Source organism: Empidonax traillii, unplaced genomic scaffold, assembly GCF_003031625.1.
Source record: "Empidonax traillii isolate 1590-97213 ecotype Southwest subspecies unplaced genomic scaffold, ASM303162v1 scaffold84:size2688230, whole genome shotgun sequence".
In the NCBI taxonomy this organism is placed as follows: Eukaryota; Metazoa; Chordata; class Aves; order Passeriformes; family Tyrannidae; genus Empidonax; species Empidonax traillii.
Window position 1 is genome coordinate 1,209,306 of NW_020955277.1, and position 21,025 is coordinate 1,230,330.

Sequence of the window (21,025 nt, forward strand, 5' to 3'; positions counted from 1 at the left end):
CCCTGTTACTGGAATAGCCCAGCTGACTTTGGGAGATGAGACACGTTAGTTCTGCTGAGTACTTGCGTAAGGCCTGGCAGGACCATAGTTCTGGTCCTTTTCAGGTTCCAATCCATGAAATTAGTTTAATACCCTGCTGCAGTCCCTTCCTCTGTAAGGGTTTGGATTTGGGGTCACTTACTTGTTTAAGCAAACAGTTATACTTGAATTTCTTATTGTAACCAAGGAGCTTTAATACTTCAAGGAGAAAAATTCTCATGGTCTCTGCTTTGACAAGCCCTCAATCAAATTGGTGAAAAATATGTCCATTCTAAAACAATAAATAGCACAGATTACACAGAAAATTACCTTTCCAGTTCTACAGCTCAACCTTCCCATGTCAAGTGTCAGCTGAGAGCAGGTATTTCCAGTTCAGCAGCTCAGCCACTTATGTAAGGAAGGGACTGTAAAAGAACAGTTAGACCTTATCAGTTGTCAGAAAACTCTTTAGTGACTTGATTTTTCTTTATAAAATGTAATAACTGTCAGAGATAAAGAATATATCTCTCTTCCCAACTGGCAGCCAAGGGTAGCTGCAAAGGGCAAGCCTCATGGATACTCATAAATGTGCGATTACAGGCATTTCTACTGATGGAGAGGGGAATATTGATGCAATATTAGTCATTTTTATTGGCTTAATATTCTTCTTTCATAGCGGCATATCCAAACTGCTACATCTTTCTTCACATACAGTCGTTGTCCATCTAAGATATGCTACTGCTCTTTTCATTTCTAATCCAGAGCTCTCCAGTTTCTCGTGAAAAGACAGAATATGAGGGTTTGGTGTTGTACATCTTTCCTGTTGATACATCCTTGCCCCTGGAAGGATCACTTTCCAATTCTAGATTGTTGTGCAATAGCTCCCTCTCCTTCTCTATCATCTGCCCTGTTCCAAGTGACCATAGCAGGGGCCTCTTGAGACTTGTTTTTCACTGTGAGTAGAACAACATGGTTTTGTGTCCTCCTTGGGACAAAGCAGCATGCTGTGATGATAGCCCAGGGAAAGTTTGTGTGATGGTAACTTGTTTGTGAATGCATCACCCCAAGGCATTCTTTAAAGGAAAAGATAGTTTTTCAATCCCAAGTCTTGGGAGCAAGGTGGTGAGTTGCAGTTTGTGAGTGCTGACAGGGAGACTTTGGAATGGACAAGTGGAAGGGAATCCACCAGTGCTCCTTTAGCAGTGTGAAAAATAAATATGGCAAACAGTGTCCTTGTGGAAGGAAACTGCTCTCAGTGTCTGCTCCACCCACCTTTCCTTGGGTAAGAAGCAATGCTGAGACTAGGGAACAAACAGCACCATCACAGACTCAGACTGTATTTAACAGCTCTTCCTTGGACTGGACTAGGCAGAGTGGGAGAAGGAGGAGGACACTATATGGGAAAGAGATCTCTCTGTTTAAAGCACACACTCAAGAAGTTAAGATTCCTTTTTCTCCATGTCATTTTTGTTCCTGTTGGGGCTGTTTCCACCATTAAGCCTAATTACTTAGCTTTTTATGTGCTATCCATTTCTTTTCATCATTTTAAAAACTTCAGTTGCCATAACAACATAATGCAATCAGTGAAACATAACAGCTATTTTCTGTAGTCAAGGTCTGTGCACTGTCAAGGATGTGAGCCATTTAAGCAAATCTTCACCATCCCCCTTCCTCCCTCCTCTTTTTCGCTCTCTTTTTCTCCCTAAACAAGCTCATAACAGGAAGGAGAAACTATCAGGAATAATTAGACACAATAGCAGAGCAAATCCCAATCGTACTCATGCAGTCTAGTCTAATGAACTTCTAGCACTAATCTTGGAAGTGTTGATGTTCTTTTTTTAATCACTATTTTGATGTCATAGATTAGTTGCAGCAGGACCTTGATATTCTACACTAGAGTTAGGAGACCCAGTGCCTATTCAGAGAAAGGAAAGAAAATCAAAAGCATTACATCCGTTGCTCATTTCTTTGTCATTCATTCCTCATTTTCAGATGCTTATTGAGCATATATGCCCATTGCACCATATTAGTAAATAGAATGGAGTGTATTTTGTAGATTCATGGAATTTAAGCATGAAAAGTCATAGCATCTATTATTAAATAATTGCTGGAAGGCTGAGAGAAACCGCCACGTTTTTGTGTGGGTGGTGAGACTCGCAACAAAGCATAGTATAAGTGCTGGGCTTCTACTGCACACATACATAAAAAGCAGTCTGAAAATAAATCTGACAGTCTGGTTCAGTGCTATTCTCAGCAGTGTGAATATAAGATCTATCCACAATGTCTTACTCACTCCTTGACCTCCATGAGGGCTTTCCTGGAATAGTAACGAGTGAGTTTTGAAGCCTGGGATTTGGCTTAAGCAGCCTCTCTCTGGCAGAGGACTGAAGGGTGTGCTTTGCCTTTATGGAGCTCATCTGCCACGGGCAGAGTCTTCTAGTGGTTTCGAGTTGATCATTGCCTGATCACTCTTTCCACATGTCTGCTTGTGTTTCAGCACCTTGTCCAAGCAAAGGAAGAATGTCATCAGCTGTGTCACCGTGCATGACTCGCCCTACTCCGACTCCTCCAGCAACAACAGCCCTTACGCCGTGCAACATCGGGCAGGGCAGAATAATGGGAACAGCTACGACACCAAAGGGGTTCCAGAGACTCACTGCAGTGGGAACCCCCGAACGATCATCGTGCCACCACTGAAAACCCAGGCCAGTGAGGTGCTGGTAGAGTGCGATAGCCTGGCACCAGGTAAATTGCACCTCTTCCGTCAAGAAAATTAGTAAGAAATAAATGATTTATCTTGGAAGAATCTCATTGTTCAGTTTCATTTTGTTTGTTTGTTTGTTTTGTTTTATAAAAAAAAAAAAAAAATGATGCTCCAGCCTCCTACCCTTCTCTCAAGTGACACATCTGTTCTTGGGAGCCATATTGCATTATTTATGGGCTCTGGTTCACTCAGGAGTCACGGGGGCAAGTGTCGGACCCAGTTAGTTCTGTACAAACCCAAGAAAAGAATGCAGCCTGTAGCTCAGCGTTTGACATTAAAGGCTCACAAATGCAGGTGTGAACCTTTGCTACCTTGCCTTTCCATAGGTGTATTTTTAAATAGGTAAGAGATTGAAAACATGTGTGAATTTTCGTCCAAACTTGTTGACATTTCTGAGAAGAACATTTCCCCAGGGTCTTCATTATGGACTGATGAGGTTTGCTCATCCAGAACCTCTGCAATGCTAGATAGTAGGATGTGTTGAAAAGAGGTTTATGGTGGAAGTGTGGCATGAAGCAACTGGCTTTGAGCTACTTGGCGGTCCTTGTTTTTGATGCACTGCTGGTGAAAACAAAGGTTCAAAGGGTGAGCTCCCCACTAGCACCTTCTCCCTCCCTTCCCACTCACCTTGATGTTAGGCAAGTCAGGGACTTTTTATGCTGTGCACACCATACTTTCCTTCCTCTCCTTGGGATTTGTACCTGCATTATACAGTTCTGCTGGCAGAACAGTTTCTCGCACTTCTGAAGGGTCTGTAAAGCCTTCTTCAGGCCTGCTTTGGGTCCAGTTATCAAGTCTGCTTGTCTGCCTCTAGGATAACAGGCTGGTGGTGTATACGAAGCACTGCTGAGGTATTCTGTTAATTAAGAGAAACAGTTTTCTTACCCTGCTTCTGTTGTATGTCTCCTCCCAAAAGCCACTCTGGAGGAGACGCAGTGAGGAAAAGGTAGGGTGAGCAATTAAAGAATGTGATGTAAGCTACAAATGTGTTTCCTTTCCTGGCACAGTCACCACCAGTCACCACTCATCCTCCTACAAGTCCAAGTCCTCCAGCACCGTGACCTCCACCAGCGGTCACTCTTCAGGGAGCTCGTCTGGAGCCGTTGCCTATAGGCAGCAGCGACCAGGAGCACATTTCCAGCAGCAGCAGCCTCTTAATCTAAGTCAGGTAAGTCAACCAAGACTGATTTGGGTGGTGCATCATCTGGCTGTTCCCTACTGCTCCTCCAGCATGGGCTGTCCCATTCCAGTCTAGTGATAGTTGAGTTTGATCAGCTGTTTTTTACTTGACTGCAGACCTTGGTCTTCCAGCTCAGGCAGCAGGGGTAGTGCAGATCACACCCCTGAGTGGGCTGGTGGTACTCTTACCACATGTTCTGAAGTCAGATGTGAGTGGGAATAACAGTGTGAGTGGGAATAACGTGAGAGGGAAGTGCAGCAGCTTGGCCCCAACAGAGTTGAGCAGGAGCACGTAGGAAGGACTCAATTCTCTTTAGCTCTAGGTAACTATGGGAAGGACATCTTCCAAGTGAAGTGCCTCAGCCCAGCTGGGAAAGTCAAAGCAAAGCCTCTGTTCACATACATGACCTCATGAGCATATGACCTCATTGTGCATATACATGACCTAGGAGTTTGATCCATCCTGTGATAAACCTGAGCTGAGATCTGGGCAAATCCCATTTCTTGGAAACATGCAGTTCTCAACATCTTTCGTAGTCTGTGATTAGATGGGAGCTTCAGTAAATAATTGCCTTTTCACATCCTGCACCTGGGGCCTCTCTCTTCCCTGAGGTAACAAGATGTACTTGTTACTTGTTCTCTACTCTCCAAGAGTAGAGAAGTTACAGCACAGTTGCCAGTGTTTCAAGAGGAGAAGGTCCTGAAAAGGAGAGTTCAGAGGACGGTGATAGTTTGCATCCACAGGTGGATGAACAGAGCTGTTTTTTAAAAAGAAAAATAATTTGATGGAGAAGAATGTCCCCTCCCCCTCAAAATGCAGATGAAATTTAAAAATGTGAACAAATTTTAAATAAAAGTGCGTGAAAATTGAGGAATTGGGTGAGATGCTGTTTGGAAGAGCTGGAAAATAGCATGGGGCATTTTCCTTCTTGCCTTCTAATTCCTACTTTATGGGTAATTTAATTCTCTGACTACAAATGACAGGGAAAACTCCTTACATTATTGTACAGCGCAAGAAAACAACCTAGAAAATCCCTGGAAAAAAAGTGCATTGCTCCTGTCCCACTGCAAGAAGTTGCCTCTGCCCAAGTAATTATAGCAGATTACATGAGGGCACCAGACACCTGCAGGATCTGATCAAACCAAGGGTTATATTTTTAAAAAATAACATGGTTATTTTTACTAACTGAGGAAATTATTAACTGCAAACACCCAAACTGAGCAAAAATAAAATGCCTGTTCCAGGCATAATTAGGCAATATCTGCACAGCCCATTTTGTCAGCAGAGAGTTCACTAACAAAAAAACAGGTTTTGTGTGAGCAACTGGATTTGTGGAAGATGTTCCTGGGAGCTGGGCATCCAAGGCTGTGTCTTTGTGATAGCTGTGCCAGCAGCTTGTGGCTGAAACTGAGGGACTTGTTGGCCTTTTGGGGGCCGTTTTGGTCAACTTAAGAAACTACAGGAACGATGTATGAAACCTGGGCTTGCGAGGGACCAAGTGCTGTCACCCATTTCCAAGGGAAGACTGGTGGTGCTAAGGATGTGAGGAGGAGCCCAGGAGACTTCCCTGAGGCTGTCCTGGTGTTGCAGGGAGGTTCCCAGGCACTACTGAGGAGGTGAAGAGCCATCTCTTGAGTTGTAACTGCTTATCACTGTTGCTGTCTTTATCCAGGCCCAGCAGCACATCACGACCGACCGCACAGGGAGTCACCGGAGACAGCAAGCCTACATCACTCCAACGATAGCTCAGGCCCCGTACTCTTTCCCGCACAGTAGTCCCAGCCATGGTACAGTTCATCCCCACTTGGCCGCGGCGGCCGCTGCTCACCTGCCCACCCAGCCCCACCTCTACACATACACCGCCCCCGCCGCCCTGGGCTCCACCGGCACCGTCGCGCACCTGGTGGCCTCCCAAGGGTCTGCACGGCACGCGGTGCAGCACACCACCTACCCCGCCAGCATCGTCCACCAGGTCCCTGTCAGCATGGGCCCGCGCGTCCTGCCCTCACCCACCATCCACCCGAGCCAGTATCAGGCTCAGTTTGCCCACCAGACCTATATCAGTGCTTCTCCAGCCTCCACAGTCTACACTGGATACCCACTGAGCCCCACCAAGGTGAACCAGTACCCTTACATCTAAACACTGGAATAAAAGAGCGAGAGACGCACCCATCCCGGGGGGAGTGAGGCAGCCGCTTTTGTATTGAAGAACATGAGAAACTTAACAATGCAGTGGGAGGCTCACGTGAAACTTGAACGAAGGAGACTTTAAGGAAGAAAAGGAAAAGAGGAAAGAAGGGGGAGAACCAATTCTGCAATTTTTATTTAAAAAAAAAAAAAAAAAAAAACGGAAAAAAAAAGAACAGAAAAAAAAATAAACCACAAAAAACCAACCATTCTGCACCAAACTAGAGAGAAAGAGAGAAGCAGAAGGACCCTCCAGCGGGTCCTGTCTTTTGAAGAACTTCAGCAACAGACTTTTAAAGGTTATTTTCATCCAATAGTGAGCTACATTTAGAAATTTGTTGTCCAAAACACCTAAAATGAAATCCATTAGGTTTTTAATCCTATAGGTATATGAATTAGGGATTTATCCAGCTTTTCAAAGGGTTTATACCCCATCTTTGCAGTGGTTTTCATATCCCAAAGTATACACAGGTTTTGGGGGATTTTTAATGGAAAAAGAAAGTGGGTAAGGGAGACTGAGGTAGGAGGATAAAACATTGTCCCAGTGCTCTAAATTCGGACCTAATACTGTTACGTTTAAACCCACCTGGGCAAGTCAGGCCATGGAGCACTGGTTCAGAGCAGAAGCAATGGGGGTGTTTCTCCTTTTTCTTGAACACACTGGATAAATCCCTGAGAAATGCTGTTCCTAAACAAGATCTCTAATAATGTATGTTGGATTTCAGTTGTGGTTTTTTGTTGTGGTTTTTTGTTTTGTTTTTTTTTGTTTTTTTTTTGTTTTTTTTTTGAAATGTTCCTTTTTAATCCTTAGCTGTTTTAGTATAGGAGGAAACATTTTAGCTGCCCCCAGCCCCGGTAGAATGTAGCACTATACAGGTCATACCCCTTTTTACTCTTTTGTGTTCTACTTCAATGATACCAATAGACTATTCCTCAATGTGATTGCACAAAGAAAAGTGATATAACATAGGCATGTAACAAATGTGATTGTCCAGGTGTGTGGGTGTGTGTGTGTGTGCGTGCAGATGCTGCCTTCTCTCTGTGGTGTGTTCCTCGACACAGCCATTACAACTGTCACAGTCTTAGTTTTACATCATTCCCTCGTAGTGCCTTACCGAACTACAGACGCGGTTTAAGGGTTTACTTCCACTGGTACTCCTAGAAACTGACTGAGGCTAGTCGGAATTTACTCTCAGCTCTTTCTCTTTTTTTTTTTTTTTTTTTTTTTTTTTTTTTTTTTTTTTTTTTTTTTTTTTTTTTTTTTTTTTTTTTTTTTTTTTTTTTTTTTTTTTTTTTTTTTTTTTTTTTTTTTTTTTTTTTTTTTTTTTTTTTTTTGGTAGGCTGTTATTGCCGATTTTCTCCTTCTGCTGGTGGTGTTGGGTTTTTTACCCACGTCATCAATCTTAGCTCACTCGGCGAGGTATTGGGGAGGCTCGTTGGGGTCAGAAGTGTTTTGTCAAGCACTGGATGGGCTGGAAGTTACCGGGTCAGTTGTGAGACCCCAGGTGACTCCCAGAGGGTCTGGGGATTTGTTTCTGGACTGGTCTGTTTCTGTCCTGTTGAAATAGCAGGTTTCCTCCCCAGAAACTGAATTCTCATTCTGCTGTTTGACGATGTTCTTGATGGAGTGGGAGGACAGTGTCCGCCCTCATCATCAGGTTGTCCTAGTTGTGTGTTTGAAATGGGAACAAACATTTAGCCCTTGAAAGGGGGAAACACTAGTTGTTGCCAACATCTCTCACTGTGTCTGTTGATGAGAAGGGGTTAGGAAAGGGATGGAGTCCCAGAGCAAGCATGAGAAAATCCAGTTGAGAGAGTCAATCTCAGGTTTCTTAAGTGAAAAGAGTGTTTTAATACATCGAGCCTTACCCACTCTAACAGAGCTGTGACACTGTGTGCCTCCCCTCCTCTTTTCTCACCTACACCTTGAAAAACTGGCTGCAGTGGCAGAGTGACCCTGGAACTGGAGAGCACGGTGGTGCTGCAGTCCTCCACACAAAGGAATGCTACATGGTCGTCTTGTTTTCCAACAGTTTCCAAAGAGAGCCTTTCCTGTAGTTGGTTTGGTTCAGAGGGGAGTTTCCCTGGTAGCTGCAGTTTCACTGGTGCATCGGTACTTGGAAATGTCTCTAGAGTACCCATGCCTGTGGGTGTCCGGAGAAGGAAGGAGAGAAAGGAATCTGATAGAACATTTCCATGAAAGCTGAAGTCTTTGTGGCTACTTGGTTCTACTCTACATTTCCCTGTAACAAGAGCATGAAGTAGTCAAGTATTTTGCAAGATGCTGGAAAATAGCAGGTTCATTGGCAGGGTGGTAAGGGATAGTTTCCCTGAGTGGAAGTGATGAAGAAGGCTCTCTCAGGTTGGAAAAGCTGACGGAAAGGCAAGCACAAATATATTGGCTTGCAGTAAGTGCTTGACTGGCTTGGAAGAAGGGATCCCGCTATGCATAGGCTGTTGTCTTCTGGCAAACCACCAAATAACCTCCCTGGTTACCAGCTCTGGTTCCTGGGCTACCCTTGCACAGTTTTCTTTTCCTGCCTATCCTTCATTCCAGCTCAATATACTGTAGATGAGGATGCAATCTCCCAGCAGCCTATGCACCTTACCCCCTCTTCCTTTGGAAAGACAACGTGTCCCCTTTCACTTGAGGCAGGAAAATAAAACCCTGCTCTCTCTCTCTTGCATTCCTCTTCTCTCCCACCAGTTTGGGAGCGAGAGCGTCATGCTGCTTATGTCATGAAAAGGAAAGATAATGTTATTTTATTGTATGGTTGTTATGATTATTATTTTATTATTATTGTATTTTACTCTGGGTTTTAATTGCACACGCATTCCTTAAACTTTATAGGGTTTTTTTTCTCTTAGTATTGTTGTTACTGTTCTTAATTTTATTTCTCTTCATCAGTTGCATTGGAAGGGTTGCTGTGATTGTGAGAACTGCAGGAGAAAAGAGAAACAAAATTATTCCAAGGATGAAAACACTGCCACTAACCTGGGAGGTGTGAGGCCACTCCATGAGAGTAGTTACAGCCTTGAGGAACAGGAATTATCCTCTGGGTCACATCTGCATTTAAGAATAAGTCCAGAAATATTCATTCAGAGGCCAAAACCCAATAGCAGCTAATGTAATGATCGGTCAGGAGAGCTGGATCAAAGGCAGGTAAGAACCTTGGTGCCCCACAATCCAGCTCACCGTAACTCAGTTGGATAGGACATTATATAAGATTAAGACTTATTTGTGCTCCAGGCCATGATCACTGGGCCCTGTTGATGAGTCCAAGGCCACACTACATGTTAAGGGTTTGGTTTTCCTGAAGGAGAAAGCAGGTAGGTGGCTCTCCAGGAACAGGGGTGTTAAAGGAGCCACAGCAGCCGCGCGTGCGGCTCAGTCCCATCACTGGATAAAGCACACTGGCGCACATGGCTGGCATCAGCTGGGTAAGGCTTGGCTGCAGACAGGGCAGTGTTCCTCCCCTGCTCTCCCACTCTCACGGAAGGTTAGTTAGATGTCTGCAGGGCCAGGATGCTTGGTTTGATTTTTTTTTTCCTTTGTTTGTTCCTGATGTAGATTTTCCCTTCTTTTATAATTATTTTTTGTGGAATTTTGTTAAGCTATTCTGGTTGCTACAGTTTAGATATTTATGGTTTCATTTGCATTACCTGCTCTGTTAGAATAGGGGGAAGCAGTGACTGAATTTAAATTCTATTAAAAAATTAGAGGACTTCAGCAGAGACTGAAAGTTAATCATGTGCTTGAGTGCTTTACTAAAGAACTGACTTAAACCCTTTAAGTTAAATAGTTGTTTATGTGCTCCTCTAGCCTAGGGCCAGCAAAATCAAAGTAATGTTTTACTTTGTACTAATTGCATTTTCCCTGTGTTCCCATCTGACCTGCTCTGCCACGTGGGCTCAGCTCTGATTTTGGATGGCTTTTGGCAGTGGAGCTGTTACAACAGCACAGGATGGCTGTGAGAAGGGGTGCAGTGCCTATCAAAGGAGCCACTTTTCACATTGTCCATCCTGGAGATGCTGGTCTGCCAGCTGTAGGTGGTCAGGTGATCATGGTGATAGGATGCTGATTGCAAGAGATGCACAGCAGAACCATCAAGTTGCTTTGATGGTGAAACACTGTGTGAGAGCTGTTTTCTGGCGGATATGAGGGAGCTGAGCAACACCTCTTCCCTCACACCTGTACAAAGGCATTGTGTGGAAAAAGGTGTGGTTAGTCACAGGGGAAACAGTCATTTCAGCAGAGGAAGCAAAAGCTTTGCATGCTGTCGGTACCACACACATAACAGCCAGCTTGTTTTGTTTGCAGAATCCTTTGGAGAGGAAATGGGATTGGTGTGGTTTGGTTCAGTTGGTGTTCCTTGTGTGCATGGGGTAAATGGCATGGAAACTTGAGGGGGGAGGCGAATGTTTAGATGCTGGAAGTTTTATGGGTGGCTTATGGCTGGCACAGCGAAAGAGTGGTCCTTTTCCCCATTATCTTGTATTGCATTCTTCTTGTGCAGAAAGCACGGACGTTGCCTCTCCTCAGAGGTGGATGTTCAATTCCCTGCTGTGAAGCCAGAATGCATGAGGGAGGGGAGAGAACTACCAACATGAGCAGATTGGAAAACCCAAATGGAAGCACTTCTCAACTGTAGATTGGGTCAAATCCAGTCATTTGAGAGAGCAAATGCAATTGCATCTTCCTTGGCAGAGTTGTACCTGCTTGTACCCAACAAATTGGGCCTTGGCAGGTCTCTTTCTCTCTTTCTCTAGTAGTTTTGTCATAATATGTAAAACATTCCAAGAAAGGGACACTTCTGACTGTGACAATTTTCCTTTTTTATATACTTTCAAGGAATTGTGTCTTTTTAGCTTGGTTTGAAGGCAATTCCATTAGCAAATCTGAAGGGCAATAAACCTGTTTTTTTTTCTTTAACCAAAGATACCTTTTTTTAAGAAAGAGAGAAAGAGACCCACCTATTTCAGAAATTAAATGAAGCCACGAGTCATGAGCACCAGGCAATGAGGATACGCTGTGGAATTCCATTATTCTGTTCCCTTTTTTTTTCTTTTTCGTCTCTCTCAAGTTTCTACCATGGTTTTGAGTACTAGCTTGATGAGCAGAGACATTCACACTAAATATTGCTGCTATCCTAAACTGTAGGGGATGTCAAAAGTGTTTTTCTTCTCTCGTTATTGTTCGGATTGATTAAAGTGTTGCAGTGGTGACAATGCAGTGTGGAAATGGTGAGCTGTGTAGTGGGGATAAGCTTCTGGATGCTCTGCATGCTTCTGTAGTGTCTCCTTCTCTGGATTTAGGATGCTGGGTTTGTTCTGTGGGTTAGACCCCAAACAGTGGTGCCATGGTCAGGACAGGCACAGCTGGGCAAGGGTGTTGGACTTAACGCTCATGTTCTTCCATGGCTTGGCAATCAGCCCATTAGAGAACTGCAGTGCTATTTGTGGGCCAAATGCTAGATACCTGTATGCAAGGTGTGCAGGGGATAGGCAATGTAGAAGAGAAAAATGTGGGAAGGAAATGTTTTCCCCCTTCCTGTTGACACAGCTGTCCCTGCTGTGATCCCATGTGCTGTAGGAGCCTCAAAGCAGTTAATCTGTGGTCCTGGGCACCCATCTATATCACCCCCCTCAGTGCTCCTCTGAGAAGGGCCTATGTCTGAAGTTCAGGAGTCCCCATCTTACTTCTTGAAGCTCACTTACGTGCCTACAAATCATTTTGCTCTCTCCAAACTTATGAAGGAGAAGATGAGTCTGTGTTGCTGGGGTTCTCCCGCTGCTTTACTCCAACAAAGCTGCCTCTGATGATGGTGAGAATTTCACCGTGGGCTGCAGAGTGAGGTTTTTTACACCATTTTTACACCATTTTACAGCAGTGCTTGAAGAGATGATGACAGTCCTATTGTCAAAGGCTGTGTGTAGGCTCCTCGCCGGAGTACTGCATTGGATGAGAGGCACTGGGCTTTCCAGGCTGGTCTCCATCCCCATGGTCCATCCTTCCCACCACCCGGGAACACTGTGTGTATTGCTGTGATGCCACCACGCTCATACCCACCCCGGGCACACAGTGAGACCCACTGCAGGGGCAGCCCCTGGAAGTAAGCCTGGGCAGTGTGCAGGGGAGCACTGCCAACCTAGGGCTCTGTGCTGAAGGTGTCTTGTTCCCTTGGGGCAAACATAATCACTGGGAATTATCCCAGAGGCGGTAGTTTGTTAGTTACGTGTGAGGAGCTGCTGATGCAGGTGGAGGTATGAGAACCTGTCTGGAGGTAAACTGAGGTGAGCTCTGCGTGTGTCAAATGCTTTCAGTGGGAAGACGTGGGTTTAGAGCATTTGTGTGTGTGGAGAGTGAAATTTGAATGGTAGATTGGCTTGGTTCTTCAGAAGTCTTAGGAAGCATACTAGGAGGCTTTGCATTCGGCATTTGTGGTTTGAAACTCCTGTTTCTCATTTACGGGTTAGCTTTGTCCTTCCAGTTTTAGCAGTGCTGCTATAACAGACTATTCATGTGTGTTTGAAGATAAAGTTTTTGTTTTTAATCTTTTGCTTATCATAGTTAATCTAAGAAAGGCAATACTAAAGGTATATTTTTTTCCAAAAATGATATTTTTTACTGCACTGATAAATATTGTGACATCTCTGTTCTTAACTCTTTTGCTGTGAGGGGAACTGTGTGCAGATTCACACAAACCTTGTAAATACTTGTGTGTACTTCTGACAGCCAGGGATTATTTTTCCTTCCTTTCTTTCTCCCTTCCTCTCTCCCTCCTTCCTTCTCTTCTTCCGTTCCTTCCTTCCATCCTCCCTTCCTCTCTTCTTCCCTCCCTCTCTCATTTCCTTCCTCATTTTCTTCTTCCTTTTCTTTCTTTCTTTCTTTCAAACAAGGTTTCCTCTTGAAACAGAAAGCAATGGGGCAACAATGCTCAAAAAAAAGCAAAGCTTATCCCACTTTCAGAACATAGCCAAGGAGTTTTTGCAGTGCTGGCATAGAGTTAATATTTAAGCCGATGTATTTTTTTTTATTATTATTATTTTTGTTTTAGCAAACTGTTTGGAAAGGAATAAGACAGATTAGAAAAGCTTTGGTCTGGAATTCTGATCAGAAATGTTATCCATCTATTTTATGGCACCTCTGATTTTCCTTCTGTTTTCTTTTTCTTTTAAAAAAAGTAAAAAATAGAAAAAAAGGCTTGTTGCAGGCTTGCTCGCCTGAGCTCTAGGCTGGTCAGCGACTGTCCCAGGAGTGCCTTGTGCGCTGGGACCGCCGGCTCCTTTGGAAGCAAACCCACTGATCAGGATTCTGGATTCTGATTGCTTCAACGGGTATCCCCTGGTACTGTGGGATACCTTTGTTTTTTTAAAAGAAGGATTTAAATACACTTACATTACGCAAACTGTGACCTAATGGCAATAATTACCTCAAATGTGGGCATTCATCCTGGTTTTAGCCTTTTTGAAATCATGTAGCCAGCTTGAACTTTGATTCAAAGACTCTGAACTCCATAGGGGCGGAATAGCGATAAATGCCCACCCTGGTCATTGTTGCTTGAGCGAATTCTGAAGATAGTGAATCTTTAAAAAGGAAAAAAAAAATAAACCAAGGAATAGATTACTCTTTTATGTATTTTAATCAATTGTGATGTTAAAATGCACATGTAAGTATATATGTTTATAGCTACTGTAAAATGCTTTGGCCTTCTAGAAGATATTAATGAGTCACATTTTAAACCAATGTGAACTGAATAATAGACTGTGGCTACTTAACAGTTTTCTGGCTACATTTTATAGTTATTACAGTGTTTTATAGTTTACATTTAAACTGGTACTTTTTAAGGGAAATCTTGTGTTTATAAGTGTCACCTTCAAAAACTCAATACAGCTGCCTCTTTTTAATTTCACCCGTTAAAAATGGAAGAGTACAAGTATGTTTTTAATATGTATATTCTGTTTTGAGATATAACATAGTGTTGGAAAGTCAGTCCAGAGATGAAGTAATCCACTGTATTCCAAAGTCTGATTGAAAAAACACTCCACCCACTTTGAATATTTAGTTCAACAGATAAGCTATTTGTTTGTTCTCTTGTTTTAATAATATGCTTTATCAGGCGTCCCTGGTTTGAAGCAGGGATCACGACACGAAATTCACTGTTCTATGTAGGATCCTCATCTGGATGAAGATACCCGCATCAGGAGAATGAAGGATATTCAAAGGAAGGATTGTATTGTACTGTTGATAAATCATTAGCCAAACAATTAATTCCTGAGTTAGTGAATGCCTGTTTTATTTTTGGGGGTGGGGTTGGGGGTGTGTTTGTGAGAGTGTGTATGTGTGTCTGTGTGTGTGAGCCACTCAGAGGCAATGCTGTAATTTGGCTTTCATCTGTTCACCCCTTTCTTACAAATAATGCTTACCACCACAGAAATGTTTTAAACCAGTAAACAAAATACAAAGTTCACTGACCATCTCCTTGTCAACTCTGTTTTCTCAGCTCATGCCAGTTCCCGATAATGATGTTTCTCCGCTGCTGTTACCCTGTAATTTGTGTTTTGATATATCACATTCCCCACTCCCTGGTCTCCCTTAGCCTGTCTAGTTTCTTCTGTTGTATTCTTTCACTTGGGTAAACAATGAACATGGTATAAATGTCTGCTGGGCAAAATGGTACTTTGAGGTCATGAAAGTAAAGGAACTGGCATTTAAAAATATGTATACGTACATCTCGGCTTCAGCAGTGGAGCTCGCATACTCACGGGAGGGCTCCTTACGTGTTTCCACCATGCCTGGCGGGGCTGTATCAGTCAGCTTAGAGCAGAGGCAGTGAACAGGAGCAGCCGGCAATGCTTTGCACTTGGGCACCTGTGCTGCTCCCAGTACAATCAGCAGCGGTGGGGCCAGGCGAGTGCAACCCGCCTCCTCCTCCCGCAGCACCATTCCGGGGGCCGCGCCTGCCCCGCTGTCCACATTCCCAAAGCGATAAGGTATCATACGGCAAGCCAGGATTGTCAGCAGCACTGGGGCCAGATGGAAAAAGCCCACCCTCACCACGCACCACCACCCAATCCACAGGCATTGCTGCCCCTGGCTCCTGCCTGGTCTCCTGTTCTCTTGGGAAGGAGTCAGACTCGCAAATACCAGCACACTCAAATGAAGGAGCCAGAGAGTCTTGATGGATACTTTGGCTTGCAGCTTGTTAGGCAAGAAGGGGTTTACAACACTGGCAACGCACATCCCGTAGGATCTGGATGGTTACATACAGCACCTCTGCCCTCACAAGGAAAAAAGCGCTTCTGAGCGCTCCCACCTCACGTGGTTACATACAACACTTCTGACTTTTATTTTCCCCCGTTTTCCCTTATGTGTTTGATCTTTGTTTAATTTTCTTTTATAATTTTTGCTCTGTATTCTTTTAAATGAAACTTCCACAGATATTCCAGGGCACAACCATTTCAGGTGTAAAAAGGATCTCCACATCCCATGTTTCACCAACAAAGCAATCAAGGCGTTTTGGGTACCACATTCTACTTGGGCAGAACCAGAATGTAGCCTGTATATTTCATACCAAATCCAGTTTCTGAAAGGAGAGGAAGTGTCATTAATAGCTTTAATAAAGGAGTGTGTGTGTGAGAGAGAGAGAGAGAGAAAGAGAGGGAGCGAGAAAGAGAGAAGAAGGAGGGGCATCTTGGAAGGTGAAAAGTCTAGATTTAAGGTAGTTAAAAATGAACCAATGGGTGAAACATTTTTCTTTTATTTTATGAGCTATAAATCCTTTTAAAAACGGAAGGGGTGAAATGGAGGGAACATTTTATGCCTTTCGACTGCCCACAAGCCCAGCGTACTCTGGATGGAAAGTGGAAGTTAATATACACTGCACCAAAATTATTAAGGGAAAGGGGGGGCGGAGCTGTGAAATGCTATTGTAATCACAAGAGAAAAGGTGCCCCTGCCCCAGCTCTGGATCTCAAGTGGTTCTTTCTCTACAGTATCATCTCAGCCCAGTAACCCCACGAAAGCCCTGAGCCGTTGTGTTCCTTCACTGTACGGTTTCTGTAATAAGAGTGTTAATCCATGTTAATCTTTGTGAAAATTATTGTGTGCAACAGTATTTTCTTGTGTACTGCTTTTTACCTATGTGAATTGTCCCTTTTCTGTTTTCTTTTTTTTCTTTCCTTCCTCTTTTTTCTTTTTATTTTTTCTTTTAGTAATATGTCTTTCTTCTTTTAAAAGAAAAAACAAAAACAAACTGATGTGTTGTAGACCTATATGTAACCTATTCCTTAGTCTCATATTATAGGTATGTTATAAGAATGGATATTTTACTTGGCTTTAGAATGTTTTACAAGAAAACTAATTCTTAACCAATCAAGTTCTTGCTACTAAAAAAAAAAAAATGCTTGTGTTTTTCATCATGACGTTGTGTGCTTCTAATTAATAATCATTTTCGTTGTAGAAAAATGGAGTGAATTTATATTAGTCTTGGAAACTAATAATAGCATTGTAAATTTATGAGATGATTTTAACAGAAAATACATTATAGAAGAATATAGTTATTTTAATTGTAATATTACTAACTGTAGGGTGAGAAAGGAGGTCCCGTTGTGGTGAACTATGTTATAGCTTGTTATTCACGGTTTCTTTTTGATCATTTTTTCGGTCTCTGAGGTGAAACGAGTTATTAATCAGAATTTGTCAACTCACATATGCATATTGTATATGTGTAGAAATGTAATCACACTTTGTCTTGGAATTACATTAAACTGTTTTAAGTCACTGCAAAGTTTGTGTGTCTGTATGTCTTCTCTCTAGTTTGGTCTGAACATTTGGTTAGTTTTCAGATCCTATTATTTAATCTCCTCAGTCTATTGGAAAAACAGCACTAATGGTATCATTAATAATAAATAGTTTTCCCTTTGAGGTGACATGTTTAGATTTGCGAAATGCATCTTGTTCCCAGGGCAGAAGAGCATCTGCGTTCAGATGCTTTGCCAAAGCACAGAAGGCTGCTCAGAGCCACCGTGTGCAGCTCTGTCAAGAGCTCTCTGCCGCATCCCACAGTGCTGATTGGAGGGTGGATATCGGCTGCAAATATAGGGCTGGTTTTCCTTTTAGCCTGAGCTCTCACTTCATTTGCTCCCTTTCCTTTCTTTGCTAAGTCCCAGCTGAGCTTTGAAAGGCTTAAGTAGACATTAAGATGCTGAAACCACCACCTGTTGGCAATTGCCACACCTGCCTTTTGGGCTGTGCCTAATTCTCACTGGGAGGGTCACTCAGGAGCAAGCTGGAGGCATCTGCAAAGGGTCCCCTATTATACCATAGCATCACCTTGGAGGAGGCCAGTGGCTCCTCAGCAGCTCCTTTTAATGGAGGGAGAGTAAGACCGACCTGGATTTGTTGCTGACGTTTCCCACCGCAGTGACTCATGCGCAAGCTACTAGGTTTCCAGCCTGTGGGATTCATCTCGTTAATTCAGCTTCTCCCTTCCTTGAGATGGCCGGAGCCATGTTCAAAGAGCTGTACCGGGCTGCACTTTGCATTTGGTGTCCGGCAAATGGCTTCTGCAGTCGTGTGGTAACCGCCGGATGGCCCTGCACAGCACTGCCGGGCGACGGGATCGCGTCAGGACACAAACCTTCAGGAGGCTCGTTTTATGAGTGAGTATTGCCAGCTTGGTTTTTCAGCCTTCTCTCTAAAGACTCCCTGAAATAAGCAGGGAGCACTGCAGAAACTGTTGCAATGAATTTCTAGGTGGACATAAAACTTTTGGTAACAGGAGGTCACGGGCCCTTTCTCCCAGCTGCCGTGAACTGACTGAGACCCCAACTCGGTAAAAGCAATTAAAGCTGTAATGTCTCTGCCTGTCCAGCAGACCAATTAAGTCAATGTTTAATTTAAAATCATGTGTCCTATTAAACAGCTAACAGGTAATTGCACAATTAGATGCTCTGCTGGAAATGAGGAGTTTACTGGGTCATGATATGAGAGACACTAGTGAGTGATCTAAGCTCAGAAACAGCTGCAAATCTAGAACAGCTAGACTAACCAATGCAGAGTTTCTCCATGTGTGTGTTGTGTTACCGCGTCTTCTTTATTTGTTTCTTCTTTTTGTAAAACTTACCTGTAAAACTTACCTATAAAACTGTAAAAGATCTTTGTCACTCTGTCATCCAAGACCAAAATAGATTAAAATGCATCATTAGTTGGAGAATGTACTTTCTGACTATCTTTTCCTGGAAAGGGAAAATGGTTTCTCAATTTAAGCAGGGCTGCTTCTAATATACCTGCATTGCCTTGTGAAAGGAAACAGTGAGGGGTTCAGCCACCTCAGTAAGAGACTGAGAAGGGTCTTCTCAAACTCACTAGAGTGCAGTAAATGTCAGCACCCGGAGAGCACAGTCCTGAGCAGCTGGTACAAATTACTGCCAACAAACTTGAGCTAATCCAGCTTCTTTCTGGGCCACAAGGAATCTCTGCTGGTGCTTTGAGAGCATTTGCCTCAATCAGACTGGTTTATTCCAGGTAGGTATGGCTCTTGCTTAAAATTGGGAACGTGGGGGATACACCAACGTGGCCTAATGCACAGTGGTGCTGCTGTTTCTGGCATGTGCTGCTTATGCTTTCCAGTGCAGCAGCTATGTTTTAATTCTTTTAGAGTCCAGAGATTGGCACCTGAATTTGTATTTATGCATATGAGGAGAGCTTGTCTGACTTTCAATGCAGCTCTGCCCTCCTAGTTGCTATTCATGTCAAATCAAAGTGGAAGTGTCTGGGAGAAGGAAGGGAAATGGTCCTGCTCTGTGAAACACAGGCTGTTGCCTTTTAGTCACCTGTGCAAGTGTGTTTTGGATCTGCATCTTGTAAATTCTCGTGTCTTCTCTTCTTACTATGCTGGTCAGGCCACAGCAATTGCGCCTGCATCAGCATTTCCTGCAATGCGCTTTGTCTTTATGTTTTCTCCTGCTAGGTGGCTGTGCAAATAATGAGCAATAAAGGCTGTTATTTAAAGGCCCCCTTTAAATAACACCGCATTGTATGTCAAAGTCTTTGCTGTTTGGGGCTTTTGCTCACAGGGAAGCAGCCGCTGGAGGAGCTCAGTGCACGGATCCAGAGCTATGCTAAAAACTATTTGTCAAAGCAGCAGGCTGGGACAGGAGCAGGCTTCTTCAGGCAGCACTGTCAACCCTGGGAACCCAGCACAAGCCAGGGAGCAGCACTCCATCCCCATGGGGACTCGTCACCCCTTGTTAACACTGTAAGAAATTCCAATGTGTAAGGCACACCAGGTAGCTTAAAGTACACTTAACTCCAGGCTGTGTTTGTGTACAGACTTTTCCAGACACATCCAGACACGTGGTTTTGGGGCACAGGAGGCATCTGGAACACTTCCCATTTGTACTTGAACAGCATATTGCCTCTGGTGTGTGAACTCATTAAATACAAAAAAAGTCACTTCTCCTTCCCCTTTTTTTTATTTCAAGCTTATTAAAAAATAAATTAAAACTTGTTGTAATGTCATGGGGAGGGAGGAGAATAAGGGGAAAAGTACAGTTAAAAAGAACTTACTGTAACTCACAATACTGTGACTGGACCCTGTGTCAAAAATTCCCATCCTCTCTAGATACTCAGGAATGGTCTGAAAACTACAGAGAAGAATTCATACTCCCACAAACAATGAGGCTGCTACTGACTTCCACCTCAATGGACCAGGGTTTGGGTCACAGTTCCATCATGGTGCTGCTGGGCTGCTCAAGAAAAGCTCACTTGGGTTTTCTTGAGGATGTTTCTTCCACACTTAATCTCTCTCTCTCTCTCTCTCTCTCTCTCTCTCTCTCTCTCTCTCTCTCTTTCAGACAGCAACAGGCCTCCTCAGGAGTTTACAGATTAAGAGTCATAAGAATAACAAAGGCGGGCCTGGAAGCAGATCACGGGAGGCATCAATGAAGGTTCAACCGTTCTTTACCTGAACGTGCTAGATTGTCTGTCCTGTACCCTGTACTTTATGATGTGGAGAAGCAGATATCAGAGCTCTGCTCTCCCTTGTATCAGTGTGCTGGTCACATCTCCCTCCTAATACCTTCTTTCCTGGGTTCAAAATACCCCCTTCTCTTTTTTTTTTAAGTGATTGCTTTCCTGCATGATCCTGTTTCCTCACTTCTCCTCACAACCCTTTATTTTCTCTCAATGTGGTGTTAACCCCAGAGGCACAAGAGAGAGGGCTGTGGCCTGCGAGTGGCAGTGGTGGGTAGTGGAGAGTGACAGGAAAAGCAAATCCCATTAGGCTGGGTTTGGGTTTTTTAAGGCTTTAAAGTAATACCAGGTATGATGTTTACAGGGAGGCAAGGCCTGGACACATCTGTCTCCTGTGACAAGATTATGAGGAGCAGCTGAGGGAGCTGGGGTTGAGCCTGGAGAAGAGGAGGCTCGGGGTGACTTTATCAATCTCTACAACAACCTGAAAGGAGGCTGTAGCCAGGTGGGTCAGTCTCTTCTCTCAGGCAACCAGCAACAGGACAAGAGAACGTAGACTCAAGCTGCACCAGGGGAGGTTTAGGTTGCACATTAGGAGGAATTTCTTCACAGAAAGCTGATTATACATTGGAATGGACTACCCAAGGAGGTGGTGGAGTCACAATCCCTGGAGGTGTTTAGGGAAAGCCTGGATGTGTGCTGGGAGCCATAGTCTGGCTGATATGGTGGTGTTCTGTCATAGGTTGGACTTGATCTCAGAGGTCTTTTCCAAATAAATTGATTCTGTGATTCTGGGGTCCAGCATTACTGGGAAAGGCAAATAACGGCGATGAAATGCTTTGATACCACATACGAGGGAAAATGAAACACAGCTGAGGGGGTAGCAGGCAAGGGGTCG

The 21,025-nt window shown here is 43.7% G+C and overlaps 1 protein-coding gene and 1 long non-coding RNA gene across 4 annotated transcripts in view; both read left to right on the forward strand.

Annotated features, from left to right (window-relative positions):
* The window catches only part of HIPK2 (homeodomain interacting protein kinase 2), a 131,811-nt gene extending 125,568 nt beyond the window's left edge, over positions 1-6,243 (forward strand). For all 3 annotated transcript variants that reach the window (XM_027881152.1, XM_027881150.1, XM_027881151.1), the window contains exons 13-15: positions 2,516-2,763; positions 3,790-3,950; positions 5,635-6,243. In XM_027881152.1, the coding sequence (XP_027736953.1) occupies positions 2,516-2,763; positions 3,790-3,950; positions 5,635-6,102 (877 nt within the window). In that variant the 3' untranslated portion in view covers positions 6,103-6,243. The remainder of the gene's footprint in view (positions 1-2,515; positions 2,764-3,789; positions 3,951-5,634) is intronic.
* A 1,213-nt stretch (positions 6,244-7,456) lies between these two features.
* Positions 7,457-21,025, forward strand: part of LOC114056164 — a 23,207-nt gene continuing 9,638 nt past the window's right edge. The window contains exons 1-2 of the long non-coding RNA XR_003570933.1: positions 7,457-8,605; positions 20,103-20,110. This is a non-coding gene — a long non-coding RNA (uncharacterized LOC114056164). The remainder of the gene's footprint in view (positions 8,606-20,102; positions 20,111-21,025) is intronic.